Source organism: Lepus europaeus, chromosome 10 (assembly GCF_033115175.1).
Source record: "Lepus europaeus isolate LE1 chromosome 10, mLepTim1.pri, whole genome shotgun sequence".
Taxonomy (NCBI): domain Eukaryota; kingdom Metazoa; phylum Chordata; class Mammalia; order Lagomorpha; family Leporidae; genus Lepus; species Lepus europaeus.
The window spans coordinates 103,075,673-103,091,475 of record NC_084836.1 but is presented as its reverse complement, the minus strand read 5'-3'; the positions used below and the strand labels follow the sequence as shown (position 1 = coordinate 103,091,475).

At 48.9% G+C, this 15,803-nt stretch overlaps 1 protein-coding gene across 11 annotated transcripts in view; it reads right to left on the bottom strand.

The window, feature by feature from the left end:
- The window catches only part of CEP250 (centrosomal protein 250), a 58,868-nt gene extending 44,848 nt beyond the window's left edge, over positions 1 to 14,020 (bottom strand). For 5 of the 11 annotated variants that reach the window (XR_009867093.1, XM_062204099.1, XM_062204107.1 and 2 more), the window contains exons 1-6: positions 13,941 to 14,009; positions 5,412 to 5,572; positions 2,871 to 3,159; positions 2,331 to 2,408; positions 992 to 1,074; positions 596 to 761 (exon numbers count right to left, since the gene is read on the bottom strand). Coding sequence is in view for 10 of the 11 variants with exons in the window: in XM_062204099.1 (XP_062060083.1) it covers positions 596 to 761; positions 992 to 1,074; positions 2,331 to 2,408; positions 2,871 to 3,056 (513 nt within the window). In the remaining variant the exon portion in view is untranslated. Of the gene's footprint in view, positions 1 to 595; positions 767 to 952; positions 1,075 to 2,330; positions 2,409 to 2,870; positions 3,160 to 5,411; positions 5,573 to 13,940 lie in introns of those variants that run through there. The other 6 variants (XM_062204103.1, XM_062204105.1, XM_062204106.1 and 3 more) reach the window with 4 other exon arrangements.
- Positions 14,021 to 15,803: the final 1,783 nt, after the last annotated feature.

Genomic DNA, 15,803 nt, shown 5'->3' with positions numbered 1-15,803 from the left:
ATTGGCAATGAGATTCAAGAGGACAAAAAGCCACAGATAGAACCTGGGCTTCTGGGCTAGAGCAGAAAAAGATACAAAGTAGCTCCTTAACAAATAGGAGCTATTACCAAAGACTTAGGAGGAGGACTAAGTAACATACATAAATCACCTAGCACAGGGCAGAGGCTTAGGAAATCTCTGTTTCTTTTAGCTGGATCTAAAAATTCCCAGGATCTATAACTGGTCCTTCTTTCCCATTCAATTTCAATGGCTACCTCCTTAGCATTTAGATACCTAGACCTCCAGAAGGAGAGCATCCACCAGCTTTCAGATCCATGTAAATCCTAAACTAGTCACTTCTGCAGGCACAGAGCTACCTTCAGTGTCATGCCACCTGTCAGCAAAATCTGTAACAGGCAGGTAATGGCAGAACAAAGATGAAGGCCCACGCAGGATGACACTGAAAACACAGGTAAAAATCAAAGATTTCAACAATGACAGCTCAGCTGCTTAGTTTCCTCCCAAGCCCAGAAGTTAATCTCCTGCAGCACTGACCAGGGCAGTGCCCAGAGTGCACAGCCCTCCTTTCACAGCTCTAGCCCCCTGCTCTTCCTACCTCCTGCTCCATCTGCCACTGGCTCTCCTTCCTCATTAGCTCATCCCGGGCCCGGCTCCAGTCCACTGTCAACTTTTCCACATCTTCCCGAAGGGCTTTATTCACCACATCAGCTTTTTCCATGTGCAGTTGAAGCTGGGTGTTCACCTCTGCTAGATTCTCACACCTGCACTGGGGAGGAGTAAGAGCAAGCACAAAATAAAGGTCTGGTCCAACCCTTGGATCTCTTGTGGGTAAGACGACAACCACGGAATTTTCCATTGCCAAGAGTAAAGGGGCTCAGGCTAAAGTCCACGGTTCTAATCCATGTCAGCCCTCAGAACAGAGGGCTTCATCCCGTCAGCCTTTTCCACTCACTGGCCAATCACCCAGGTCGGAGAATTTGGGGTCCATCACCTCTGTTGCTCCTCCTCCAGCCGGATTAGCAGCTGTTCCAGGTTTGGCTCCTCCACACTCTCCCACCTCTGAGGGATTGGTCCCTTTGCCAGACAGAGACAAGCCTTTTTTACCACCAGAAAGAACATCACGCAGACCAAGTCCCTGATGCCCCTTCTACTGCAGGGTTCTCTCTTTCTATATATATATATCTTTCTATCTATATTCTTTCTATATAAACATGCTGCTTTCCTCAATCACTGCAACTCTCTCTCCAAAAGCAGACCAACGATCTCTCTTGACATGGCATTTGGTAGTCAAAAGAACCTTCAACCTAAGAAGCACAAGGTGTGTCTTCCACTAACAGCCTTGACTTCTACTACTGTAATGTTTGATCTTTGAGAAGGGAAACCACTTAACTTCCTTAGAGCTACAGTGTCTTCAGCTACAAAATGGAGGTGCTATCATTCTCCCCAGAAAGGTGCTGTGCAGATGAGCGACATGATTATATGGCAATGCTTAATGGTCCCCGGCCTACACGGAAGGTGCTCAGTGAGTTGTGGTTCTTCCCTTCCTCTGAGAGAACTTTTCTGAGTGGAACATGAGGAGGTGCAGAAAGGGAGCTGGAACAAAGGCAAATGGGTTTTTCATAGCCAGTTCTATCCAGCCAACACCACACATCCACTTCTCTGCCAAAGACAAGCTTTTTAGGCCTGCAAAGGCACTTCTCTCTCTACAGCAGATAAACACTGACATCTGCTGGAGAAAAAATGCATCTGTTCCCTCTAATTCCCTACTTCCAATTTGGTTGAATCACTGGGAGCTAGGTCTTGTCCTTAGAGAAACCACGGCTGGACTCTACCAGGCCAGGGGTAGCCAGATGAGATCAAGGTATTAGTGTGATAAAGTTCTCAGGAGGGCAGGCGCTATGGCTTCGTAGGTAAAGCTATGTGTGCAGTGCTGGCATCCCTTATGCGCGCCAGTGTGAGAGCCGGCTGCTCCACTTCTGATCCAGCTCTCTGCCATGGCCTGGGAAAGCAGTAGAAGATGGCCCAAGTCCTTGGGCCCCTGCACCCACATAGGAGACCTGGAAGAAGCTCCCAGCTCTTGGCTCGGATTGGCCCAGCTCCAGCCATTGCGGCCATCTAGGGAGTGAACCAGCAAATGGAAGACCTCTCTCTCTGCCTCTGCCTCTCTCTAATTCTGACTTTCAAATAAATAAATCTTTTTTTACAAAAAAAGTTCTCAGGGGCTGACGAAAGAGAGATTTCTACCAAATGCCCTATATAATACCTTCATCTTCCTCAGTCAGCAAACAAAGCCTAACAAGTATATTCACCGAGGGCTCAATCTTACTTACTCCAGTGGCTTCCAGCCGCTTCTCCAGCTCTTGGCACCAGCTCCGGTACTGTAACACCTGAGGCAAACAAAGCAGGGCCTGGACAATGGACACAGCTGATAGAAACCAAAGGTCCCCAGGGATCTTGGACAACCCTGCTGTGAATGGGGGAAATGAGTGGTGACAGTGAGTAAAGGCCAAAACATCTCAGTCTATGTGGGCACTGAAAGAGTACTTTCTACTGCCTCTTCCGTGGAAGAGAATTTTGGGCTTTGGACCTAGAAAACCCATGCGCAGGTCTTAGCTCTAGACTAAGAGAGCAAACCTGGGCAACTAATTAAACCCTCGTGAATATCGTCTTTAAAAGACATAATGCACACGGTGTGGAGTAGCTGTGAGCCACAAAGAATAAGCTGCCCGTGTAAGTTGTAAGAGTTGCACCCTCCTTGCCTCCCCAAGCTAGGGGAGGGCAATCCCATCACGTGGCTCTGCCTCCAACACCCCTTTATCCCATTTTAGCAATCCAAGAGGTGTTTTCATTTCACATCCCTCATCCCTCACCTTGGCCTGCAGCTTCCTCACAAGGGTCGCTTGCCTCTGCTGGGCCTCCTGGGAGCTCTTCAGCTGCCGCCAAGAGGCTGCCTGATTCTCTGCCATCTGCTGCTGCAGGGCCAGCACTTGCTCCTCCAGCACCAGCTGTAGTGACTGGGGCTTCATGGTGTTCAACCCAGGGCTGTCTGTCTCCATGGAAGCACCAGACAGGAGGCCAACAGGTCCTTAAGCAGTCAGAGGCTGCTTGCTCCCAGCAGAGTCTCTAACCATTGCTTTGCCTCTATGGCTTCCTCTTGAGCTGGGGACCAAAAGCACATAGCAGAGTTAGAGGACTGTTGGTGTAGATGATAGATTTATACAGCAAATATTTATCAAATCTGGCAAAGCTGGGTTCAATAAATAATAGGTTTGCTTACTACAGGATTCCTCAGAACATTTAAAATATGAAGATGGACCCTAGTCTAACAGGGAACTATGACGATCCCCATTTCGCAAATTTACTGACAATGAGATAGATATGCCCAGGGGACTAGCATTTCCTTGCATGCCTTTCAGAACTCCACACTAGTGCAAGAGCTCCTGTTTTATCGTTGTATCCATAGTGGCTGGCACAGTGAGTAGACATGAATCACTGAAGGTGCTTAGTCTAGCAGAAGGCAGACACAAACAATTACAATACAATGTGGTGTGTACAATAATAAAGACATCAGAGGGCAGTATGGGGAAACAAAGGAAAGACACAGGACCCTTTGTAAGTCATCATCATCATACTTAACACTTGCTGAGTGCTTCCATGGCCCGGTCACTTTGTGAAGTGCTTTATAAGCATTATGTCATCTTGTCTTCACAAGAATCTTTTAAAATTAATTAACATATTTATTTGAAAGGCAGAGTGATAGAGAAAGAGGGAGGCAGAGCTTTTCCATTTGTTAGTTCATTTGTCAAGTGGCTGCAATGGCCAGAGTTGGGCCAGGCCAGAGCCAGGAAATCGGAACTTCATCTGGATCTCCCACAAGGGTGGCAGGGGTCCAAGTACTCAGGCCATCATCTGCTGCTTTCCCAGGCACATTAACAAGGGGCTGGACAGAAAGCAGAGCAGCCAAGCCCTGACAAGAACCTTGAAAACTTCCAATCTCTTTCCCTCATACTTCACCATGGCTACTACTTTTTTTTTTTTTTTTTTTTTTTTGACAGGCAGAGTGGACAGTGAGAGAGAGAGACAGAGAGAAAGGTCTTCCTTTGCCGTTGGTTCACCCTCCAATGGCCGCCGCGGTAGGCGCGCTGTGGCCGGTGCACCGCGCTGATCCGATGGCAGGAGCCAGGTGCTTCTCCTGGTCTCCCATGGGGTGCAGGGCCCAAGGGCCTGGGCCATTCTCCACTGCACTCCCTGGCCACAGCAGAGAGCTGGCCTGGAAGAGGGGCAACCGGGACAGGATCTGTGCCCCCACCGGGACTAGAACCCGGTGTGCCGGCGCCGCAAGGCGGAGGATTAGCCTAGTGAGCCGCGGCGCCGGCCACTACTATTACTCTTTATACACAGAAGAGGCAACTGAGGCTTAGGAAGGTCAAGGAACTTGTGCCAGGTCACACAGCTGGCATCTGGTTGACAATGAACACACATAGTCTGACTCTGACAAAGAGGTAGCAGGCACTTCAGCCAGGAGATCCCAAAAAGACAAAGAAGGAACCAGCTAGAGCAGAATGCGAACTTTCCGCACCTGCAGAGAGCTGGGCCAAAACAGGGTAACCTAGCTGCTCCACTTCCAATCCAGCTCTCTGCTGTGGCCTGGGATAGCAGAGGATCGCCCAAGTCCTTGGGACCCTGCACCCGTGTGGGAGACCTGGAGGAAGCTCCTGGCTCCTGATCGGTGCAGCTCCAGCCATTGCGGCCAATTGGGAAGTGAACCATTGGGTGGAAGACCTCTCTCTCTGCCTCTCCTCTCTCTATGTAACTTTGACTTGCAAATAAATAAATCAATCTTAAAAAAAAAAAAAAAAGAAGAAGTCTGTTGGCTCTTTTCAACCATTGTGTGGTCCACATAATGATTTTTAAGAATTCAAATTAAGTGCCAACATTTACCAGTGGGAGAATGCACAGAAAAGCCCTTATTCCTTACCTACAAAATCAGAGTATCCAGTAACCCCTGCCCCATATTCCCACTAGACAACGACCAGATGCACTGGAATAGTGCCCGCCCCTTTAGATAGGCCATGTGCTCTCCAGTCCCCCACAGCTTCCCCGGCCTTCTCCCCTTAACATTAGATTGTCATCTATCATTGCACTTGTGCTATTGCTTTTCCTTATAATAAAGGTATATAAGAAAGCTCAGTTTACTCATTTATACTACCTTTTGGGTGACTAAAAATACCTGTGCTTGTAGGGCCTGTACTACGCAGTAAGAAATAAAATAGTGTGGCAATGATAAAGCTTGGTGGCACCAATACCCAGGTTGCCTGGTGCTGGCTACAAACCAGGTAACACAGACTTCCCCCACACAACATCCTCCTTTCCTGCCATTCCCTGCCACCAAGGCCATGTGACCAACTCACCGTAGCTCTGTGAGGTATTGCTCTGCTGAGCTCAGTTCCTCTCTGCTGCTTTCAGGCACAGACCTTCCAGGAAACTGCTCTTAGCCCAGGACTTCTGCTGGACAGCGAGGGTACAGCTGAGCTGCTTCAAGGGAACTGAGGTATCTTTTCTCTCTTAATAACTGTGAAGGTTGAACCAGGTGTTGGCATGCAGTAGGAGTTTCAGAGACTCCAAGGGCCTCCTCCTTTGAATCCCTATCCCAAAATATTAGGTTGAAACAAATACAACTGCTAATATTTGCTCAAAAATTTTTACCTACAAAAATAGCAGCTTCGTGTAGTTCAACCTAATATCTCTACAAGCAGCCCTGTCACAGTTCCAAGAATTCTCCTTCAATCTCTTTTAAGATAAGGCTGTCAGTAATGTGCAAACATCATTTGGGAAGGTGATATTAACAACACTTTAGCAGAGGCCAGCAGTTGTGGCACAGCAGGTTAGACCAGCACTTACAACACAGGCATCTCGTGTCAGAGTGCCAGTTTGAGTCCTGGCTATTCCACTTCAGATTCAGTCCCCTGCAAATTTGCCTGGGAAGGCAGTGAAAGATGGCCCAAGTACTTTGGCCCCTGCCCCCCATGAGAGAGTCCAGGATAGAGTTCCTGGTTCCGGGCTTTCCTGACTTCCCCTGGCCCACAGCTGGCTATTGCAGCCATTTGGGGAGTGAACCAAATCAATCTTTCCCTTCCTCTCTGTCAGTCTGCCTTTCAAATAAATAAATCTTTAAAAAAAATTTCAGCAAAAAAATTACAGAATTATACAATTATTCTACTTTCACAGCTAATTAAAAATGTTAGAGCTACTTGAAAAATTTAATCCTCTCATTTCACAGATAGGAAAACTGAGGCCTACAGATATGAAATAACTTCATTTTGTTCATATTTTATTAATGTGTACCACCAGTCTCAAAAGATTATTTGAGGGGGCTGGTGCTGTGGCGCAGCGGGTTAACACCCTGGCCTGAAGTGCCGGCATCCCATATGGGTGCCGGTTCGAGTCCCGGCTGCTCCACTTCCCATTCAGCTCTCTGCTATGGCCTGGGAAAGCAGTAGAAGATGGCCCAAGTCCTTGGGCTCATGCACACGTGTGGAAGACCCAGAGGAAGCTCCTGGCTCCTGGCTTTGGATCGGCGCAGCTTCGGCCATTGTGGCCAATTGGGGAGTGAACCATTGGATGGAAGACCTCTCTCTCTCTATCTGCCTCTCCTCTCTGTGTAACTCTGATTTTCAAATAAATAAATTTTTTAAAAAAGATTATTTGAAACTGCAGCAAACATACCTACTAATATAAGATGTTACCAATAGGGGAAACCAGGTTCAGGTAGATAGGAACTCTCTGTGCTAAGCAATGTTTCTGTAAGTCTAAAATTGTCCTAAAAGTAAAGTTTCTTTTTAAAATTATTTGAAGTAGGGGCCGGCATTGTGGAGTACCAGGTTAAGCTGCCATCTCTGATGCTGGCATCTCATATGGATGCCTGTTCAAGTCCTGGCTCTCCACTTCAGTTCCAGCTACCTGATAATGGCCTGAGAAAGCAGTGGAATATGGCCCAAGTGCTTGGGCTCCTGCACCCACGTGGGAGACCTGGAAGAAGATCCTAGATCCTGGCTTTTGCTTGGCCCAGTCCCGGCCATTGGGGTCATCTGGGAAGTAAACCAGAGGATGGAAGACCTCTCTTTCTCTGTCTCTCCCTCTCTTTCTGTAACTCTGTCTTTCAAATGAATAAATTAATTTTTAAAGATTTATTTATTTATTTGAGAGAGTTACAGAGAGAGAGAAGGAGAGGCAGAGAAAGAGAGAGAGAGAGATCTTTTAACTGCCGGTTAACTCCCCAATTGGCCACAACAGCCAGAGCTGCATTGATCTGAAGCCAGGAGCCTCCTCTGAGTCTTCCCATGTGGATGCAGGGGCCCAAAGACTTGGGCCATCTTCTACTGCTTTCCCAGGCCATAGCAGAAACCTGGATTGGAAGTGGAGCAGCTGGAACTCGAACCGGTGCCCTTATGGGATGCTGGCACTGCAGGCGGTAGCTTTAACTGCTATGCCACAGCACCAGCCCCATCAAGTGAATAAATTAATTTTTTAAAAAAGTTTGAAAATTATTTTAAGTATTTTAATTAAAATCAAAAGAAAGTCCCCACAAACCTGAAATTCATATAAACAAGAATAAACAGGAAACAGATAAACAACATCAGAAAGCTTTCTGAAAGTGAGATTTAATTCTGAGCTTCTGCAAGACATGCTACAGCACCCTTTCACTAACTCACTGGCCGGTCAGCCAGGGAATACCAGCAGAGCTCCACAGGAAAGGCAGGTTTTGCCATCCCTCAGAAATGGAAAAGGTCAGTGGCTGGCAATGATAACAGACAGAGCAGTACTGGAATGAGATAATGAGTCTTAGAGTTTTTGTAAACTGAAAACCACTAAATAGACACTATCGCTAGAGCAGGAAAGAAGAAAAGATTCAGTTCCTTTACACATTAATTTATCCCACAAACACTCATGAATACCAGCTCAGAACCAGGAGCTGGGCACAGCACACAGACATGAACAAGCCCCAGCCTCAGTGAACACCAAACCTGTGACCCTAGGGTGGAAACTGACAAGTGATACAAATTATGTATTTAGTCCTCCCTTGTCCCAAATACTCCAAAAAGAATATATAAATACAGTTTACAAGAGAAGCAACACCACCTACACTTGGCAGGGGTGTAAGAGCTACATGGGCTAATATGGAGACTGTATTATTTATTAAATAGAATTTATCACTTAAAGCAAAAAAGGAGTAACACCCGAGGACGCAAATATTCATTTCCCAAGCAAAGAAACTATCGATATTTATATGCAGAGACAATTTCTGTTTCTTATTTCAGAAAAAGATAATTAGTACGTGACTCCTATATAAATCTCCCACGCAGGCTCTCTGGGCATTCTCCCCATCTCCTTGTCGTTCCCACTCAGTCTCTCCTGCTGGCTCTTCCTCAACTACCCAACATCTAAAGCTTGAAGGCTCCAGGGCTTGGGTTTCAGACCTGTTCTCCATCTCCACTCACTTTCTCAGGAATCTCATCCAGCTTTGTAACGGCACCCACACACCCAAGACTCTCAGTGTTATATCCCCAGCCCACACCACCCTCTGCAAGGCCACACTGCAAGACTCAGTCCAAACAGCTATTTAACTTCTCCACATGGATGTCCACCAGGCATCTCAAAGTTAACTTGTCCAAAAGTGAACTCATGGTCCTCTGATCGTCCCCATTTCAGCAAATGCTGTAATTCCACCCTTCTGGTTGTTCCGGCCAAAAGCCTTACAGCCATTCTTACCCCATTCTCCCACACCCTGTTACTAACCCCAGCAAATCCTGCAGACTCCACCAGATCCTATCACTGCCTCCACCCAAAGCCAAGCCACCCTCTCTTGCCTAGTGTGGTGGCTTTAAGGTGTGCTTATAAGGGGTGGAGACTAATTCTCTCACCTTAAGTGTAAGCTGGGGTGAAGTTAAACAAAGTAGAAATGACATCTGAAACAAGCTAACAAAATAGACTATATAGCTGCTTGCTCTCTTTCTCTCCTATTGATCTCTCTGGGGGAAGTTACCTTTTGGGAAGTGAGGACCCACAGGCCCAGCTGGAACTGTGAAGAGGCCCTGTAGGGAACTGGGGCCTTCTGCCAACAGTCCTGTGAGTAAGCACTCTTGGAAGCAGATCCCCTAGCCCTCATTGAAGCCATCAGATCACTCAGCCCCAGCTGTTAGCCTGACTGCAGCCTCAAGAAATCCTAAATCAGAAATATTCAGCTCATCTGATTTGATTTCTAATTCACAACAAATGTGTAAGGTAATAAATGATTTTTTTTAAATAATTTACTTACTTTTTATTTTAAAGTCAGAGCCACAGAGAAAGAGGAAGCTCTCTTACCCACTGGTTCACTCCCCAAATGCCCATATCAGCTGGGGCTGGGCCAGGGAGAAGCCAGGAGCCAGGAACTCAATCTAGGTCCGACCCAAGTGCTACGACTTCCTGGGTGCCAGGTCCCATCATTGGCAGGAAGCCAGATGGGAAGCAAAGGTGGGCCTCAAACCCAGGCACTCCAATACGGGATGCAGGCATCCCAAGCAGCAGCTCAACCTGCTGCGCCACAACACCTGCCCCACTACTGTTATTTTAAACAATGCAAAAATTTGGGATAGGAGACAATTAAGTTGCCACTTAACTGTCTTCTTTTCTCTAACTCTTTCAAATAAATCTTAAAGAAAAAATAAAAAAGAAAAACTTTTTTTTTTTTTTTTTTTTTTTGGGACAGGCAGAGTGGATAGTGAGAGAGAGAGAGAGAGAGAAAGGTCTTCCTTTTTGCTGCTGGTTCATCCTCCAATGGCCGCTGCGGCCGGCGCATCTCGCTGATCCGAAGCCAGGAGCCAGGTGCTTCTCCTGGTCTCCCATGCGGGTGCAGGGCCCAAGCACTTGGGCCATCCTCCACTGCCTTCCCGGGCCATAGCAGAAAGCTGGCCTGGAAGAGGGGCAACCGGGATAGAATCCGGCGCCCCAACCGGGACTAGAATCCGGTGTGCTGGCGCCGCAAGGCAGAGGATTAGCCTGTTAAGCCACGGCACCGGCTAAGAAAAAACCATTTAAAAAAAGATTTATTTATTTGAAAGGCAGAGTGGCAGAGAGAGAGAGATCAATCTTCCATCCTGTGATTCACTCCTCAAATAGCTGCAACTGCCAGGGCTGGACAAAGCTGAAGGAAAGAGCCTGGAACTCCATCTAGGTCTCCCACATGGGTGCAGGTGCCCAACTACTTGGGCCATCTTCTGCTGCTTTCTCAGGCACATTAGCAGAGAGCTAGAGCAGAAGTGGAATGGCCAGGACGTGAACCAGTGCTCATACGGGATACTGGCATTGGAGGTGGTGGCTTAACCCACTGTTACACAACACCAGACTCCAAAAACTCATTTTTCTCAGCCACATAGTTACAGTGACCCTTTTGGAACATGAAACAGGTATGCTACTCAGAACCTCCAATAGCTATGCAAAAGTAAAAACCAAAATACTTAACAAAGGCTGTCAGGATCTGAATTACTCAATCCTAGCCTTCCAGTTGCTTAATTCCATTTTCTGCTCCTCACCCCTTTGCTCACAGCCCTGCTTATGGTGTGTTCTTCTTTTATTTATTTGAAAGTCAGAGTTCCAGAAAGAGAGGGAGAAACAGACAGAAAGGGAGATCTATCTGCTGGTTCACTCCCCAGGATGGCTGCAACAGCCAGGGCTGGGCCAAGCTGAAGCCAAGAGCCAGGGGCTTCTTCCCAGTCTCCCACATGGATGGCAGGGCCAAAACACTTGGGTCATCTTCCACTGCTTTTACCAAGTCATTAGCAGGGAGCTAGATCAGAAGTGGAACAGCTGGGACATGAACTGGCACCCATATGGGACGTTGGCATCATAGGCGGCAGCTTAACCTACTATGCCACAACGCAGGTCCACATTTGGTGGGTCCTTGAAACACACCAAGCCCCATACCCGAAACTGGGGCCTCTTCCCCTGTTACCTCCAGTTTTTTCCTGTACCACCTCAGGCCTCCATTCAAATGCCACTTTGTTTCCAAATCACCCAATATAAAACACTACCAGCCTTCCACATACTGGTACTTCTATTACCTATCACGCTTTATCTGTCTCTATCAAATTATTACTTGTAGGCCAGCACTGTGGCTCACGTGGCTAATCCTCCGCCTGCAGTGCCGGCACCCCGGGTTCTAGTCCTGGTTGGGGCGTCAGGTACTAATCCCGTTGCTCTTCTTCCAGTCCAGCTCTCTGCTGTGGCCCGGGAGGGCAGTGGAGGATGGCCCAGGTGCTTGGGTCCTGCACCCGCATGGGAGACCGGGAGGAAGCACCTGGCTCCTGGCTTCGGATTGGTGCAGTGCCAGCCGTGGCGGCCATTAGGGGAGTGAACCAACGGAAGGAAGACCTTTCTCTCTGTCTCTCTCTGTCTATAACTCTTTCTCTCACTGTCTAACTCTGCCTGTCAAAAAATTATTATGTGTAATGCATACCAAAATATAAGTTCCACAAATGAAAAAAACATTACTTTATTGAGTGCTATATCCTCAGCTTCTAAGACAGTGCCTGGCATATAAACAGGTACCCATTATACATTTAACTTACTATATATAAGGACATTAGGTAACATGATCCCTGTAATCACCTATGGTCTTGCAAAATGCTCACAGTTCTATAGCCATCTAGAAAGTTAGCAGAGGGGGCTGATGCTGTGCCATGGCATGGTGGGTAAAACTGTTGCCTGCAGTACCAGCATCCCACATGGGTGGCAGTTCAAGTCCCGGCTGCTCAGCTTCCAACCCAGCTCTGTTATGGCCTGGGAAAGCAGCAGAGGATGGCCCAAGTCCTTGGGTTTCTGCACCTTCATGGGAGTCCTGAAAGAAGCTCCTGGATCCTGGCTTCAGGTTGGCCCAGCTCTGGCAGTTGCACCCATTTGGGGAATGAACCAGTGGATGGAAAACCTCTCTCTCTCTTTGCCTCTCTGGAACTCTCTGCCTTTCGAACAAATACATCAATCTTTAAAAAGGAAAAAAAAAAAAAAGCCACCAGAGGCAGGTGTTGGGGCACAGCAGGCACAGCAGTTTGGGCCACTGCTTGGGACACCTACTTCCCAAACAGGAATACCTGGTCCAAGTCCCACATACTCCCCACTTCTGATCCACCTTCGTGCTAATGTGCCTCGATGACCCTGCCACCCATGTAGGAGACCCAGATGGAGCTCTTGGCTCCTGGCTTTGGCCTGGCCCAGCCCCAGCGGCTGTGGGTACTTGGGACTATACCAGTGGATGGAAGATTGCCCTCTGTCTCTCTCTGACGTTCTGCCTTTCAAATAAATTAATTTTAAAGAAATAGAAAACAAAAAGCAGCTCAGAACAATTTGGATAGCACTCTCTCACAATAATCACTTGCAATCTTCATAAAAAAAGCTATTTGAGATAAGATTATTGTTTCCATTTCATAAGAAAGAAAACTAAGGCTCAAAAAATAGAAGGCATACAACTGGTGAATGGAAAGACTGAATCCCAATCTGATTCCAAATTCTAGGCTCTCTCCATTACATTAGTTGTCTCCTAAAACACAGACCTATGAAATCATAGCCCTGGGCCGCCGCTGTGGCATAGTAGCTTAAACCTCCAACTGTGGCGCTGCCATCCCATATGGGTGCAGGTTCCAGTTCCAGCCACTCCACTTCTGATCTGGCTTCCTGCTAACGCACTTGGGAAAGCAGCAGGAAGATGGCCCAAGTCCTTGGGCCCCTGCAGATATGTGGAAGACCCGAAAGAAGCTATTGGCTCCTGGCTTCTGACTGGCCCAACTCTGGCCGTTTTGGCCATTTGGGGAGTGAACCAGCAGATGGAAGATCTCCCCCTCTCTGGCCATTTACCATACCTCTCAAATAAATGAATAAAACTTAAAAAAAAAAAAAAAAAAAAAAGGAAATCACAGCTCTGTGAGGAACACTTCCCAAAGGGTGTGAAATGGCATCTAGGTCTGCCGCTTTTTGCTGGAAAAGGAGCACAGAAAGGCAAAAACGGAACACAGGGGCTCCCGGAAGGTCTTGCTTTTGTCATAAACTCACTCCATAATACAATCTGGGACTACCGATTCTTTCTAAGCCTTCTCGGTAAGACAAGGGTCAGAATCCTGCCCTCCAGACCTCAAGAGGTTAATGTGAAGGTCAGTTCTATAGCTGCTTCCAAACCCAAAGACAACCAAGTCAAAGTGTCACGTGCCCTGGGGACAGCTTCCCAGCTCCTCAGTCCTGCCACCTGTGAGTGCCTGTGTAGAATGGGAAGATACAGGATCCACCTCAGAGAACTGCTGTCCTTAATGGGCCTTTACCGATAGCGCACTTAGTAGCACCTGACATAGTGCGACTATCAATAAGAATTAGCTATTATTATCATCATCCTGTGCCGGACCCTGGGATAGAGGTGACAAAGCCGAGGCATAACGTCCAACGAATGAGCTCACGGCGCCAAAGAGGAAAAGTAACTTGGTGCACTGAGTGCAAAACACCGAAAAGCGGGATTAGCTAGCTGCGCCGGGAGCCCGCGCCCCGAAGAACGGGAGACCCGAGGCGCAGGGCGGGCAGGGCTTTCGCACCAATCACGTGCAAAGCCGCCCGGGCCCGGGAGCTGCAGGGCCCCGGGGCACAGCGAGCGCGGGGCGCGCGGGGCTGCGTCCCTTCAGCCCGGGGCAGGTCGGCTTCGGGAACAAGGCTCAGGCGGCGCTCCTTCCGCGCCCAAGCAGCCCAGGGTGGTGCCGGCGGCAGGAAGCTGAGGGCAGCCTGCCGGGCAGCCGAGGACGCGTCCGGCCCCTCTCTGGGCCTCGGGATCCTCCCGGGGAGCCGGAGGGCACTGCCGACACGGGCTTCCCGCAGGCGTCCCGGGCCTCGGAGCGTTAACCCGGGCACCTCCCGCCGGAGCCCCCGCTCACCACACGGCTGCCGCGGACTCCCGGAGCGCTCCTCAGGAGGGAAGTGGCTGTAGCCGCCGCTGAGGCCCGAAAGGGGGCGGGGGCCCACCGCGCGGCCCAGGCCCCGCCCCCGAGCTCCCGCCCTTGGGGAGGGTCCGGCCCGGCTCCGGCCCCGCTCCGGCCCCGCTCCGGGCCCGCCTCGCCCCGGGAGAAGGGCGTCGGGAGGCGAACTGCGCCGCTCGGGGGCTGCCGCCATGTTGGGTACTGGCAGCCCATTTACGTAAGAGTGTCTCAGAGAGAAAGTGGAGATTATATTGCGATGTACGATCCCTCGCCAGGATTGGGGACAGCCAGGGTCTCTGGATTCCAGCAAGGGGCATTTTAAGAACAGAAAAATCACTTGCCCTCAACTAATCCGTCTGACTTCAGAGTGTCCTACTGCGCATGAGTAAGAGCCCTGCGTCTAGGTGCGCCTGCGCACTGCTCCCGCCACGAATCCCTAGCCTGATTCCAAGTGCGTGAGAAATAAGAGAACAGGCGCCTGGGGAGCGATGAAACCTGCGGGGCGACACGTTTTCCCACCTTCGGAGCCCGAAGCTCCCTCGCAGCGGAGTTAGTGTCGTTTGGGCCACTGCGCTGTTTGGTGTGCGTCTCTGCAGCTGTTAACCTTTGCCTGCATGGGCATGCGTCCAGAGAGCTGCGGTCTAATTTTCTGCGTGAGCCTGGCTTCTCAGGAGGACGTTCTCTTTTTTCCTTCTTTAACTGGGACGTTATTCTCATGGAGTTTTTTTTTTTTTTAAGGTGTATTTATTTATTTGAAAAAGTTACAGAGAGGCAGAGAGAGAGTGAGAGGTCTTCCATCCGCTGGTTCACTCCCCAAATGGCTGGAGCTGAACCCATCCCAAGCCAGGAGCCAGGAGCCAGGAGCCTACTCCAGGTCTCCCACGTGGGTGCAGGGGCCCAAGGACTTGGACCATCTTCCACTGCTTTCCCAGGTAACATCACAGAGCTGGATCGGAAGTACCAGGACTCGAACCGACGCCTATATGAGATGCCGGCACTGCAGGCGGTGGCTTTACCCGCTATGCCACAGCGCCGGCCCCACTAATGGCGTTTTGTTCATAAATCAGCAATGCACTTTGTGAGCTCGTTGAAGGGAGAGACTGTTATTTGCCATCACCAGGCCTGGTACAAAACACGTGCTAAGTGTTGAGTGACCAAAGAGATGGATGAATGAGTAGCAGGAGTGAAATAGGAAACAGACCTCTGGTTAGTAATCAAAAGGAATTTGAGAAGGGAACAAATACTTGGTTAAGAACTATATTGTGTCTTTCTCAAGTAATCACACACACAAAAAAATTCTCAGTAGCTACTTTGAGAAAAAAAGAAAAATGGGGGGAAAGGTGGAGAAAGGAGAACACTCACTGAAAGCAAACTATCTAGAAAGAGGACAAAGCATCTCCAGGCACCGAACAGAGAAAAACATGCTTGGGATTCGTGGTGAAAAATCCGCCCTAAGAAAATACTCCAGGGAGCCAGTGTCACAGCTCAGTGGGCTAAGCTGTTGCATGGATGTCCCCATCCCATATCAGAGTTACAGTTGGAGTCTTGGCTGCTCCACTTACCCAGCTTCCTATTGATGTACCTGAGAAGGCAGCAGATGATGGCCCAAGTATTTAGGCCTCTGCCACACGTGTGGGAGAACAGGATGGAGTTCCTGGCTCCTGGCTTCAGTCAGGCTCACACCCGGCTGTTACAGCTATTTGGGAAGTGAACCAGACTGTGTGTGTGTGTGTGTGTGCGCCTGTGGCTTTCCTTTCAAAACAATAAATCTTTAAAAATACTCCTGCAACAGGCGCCATGCAAGAATGTTCATTGTACGGG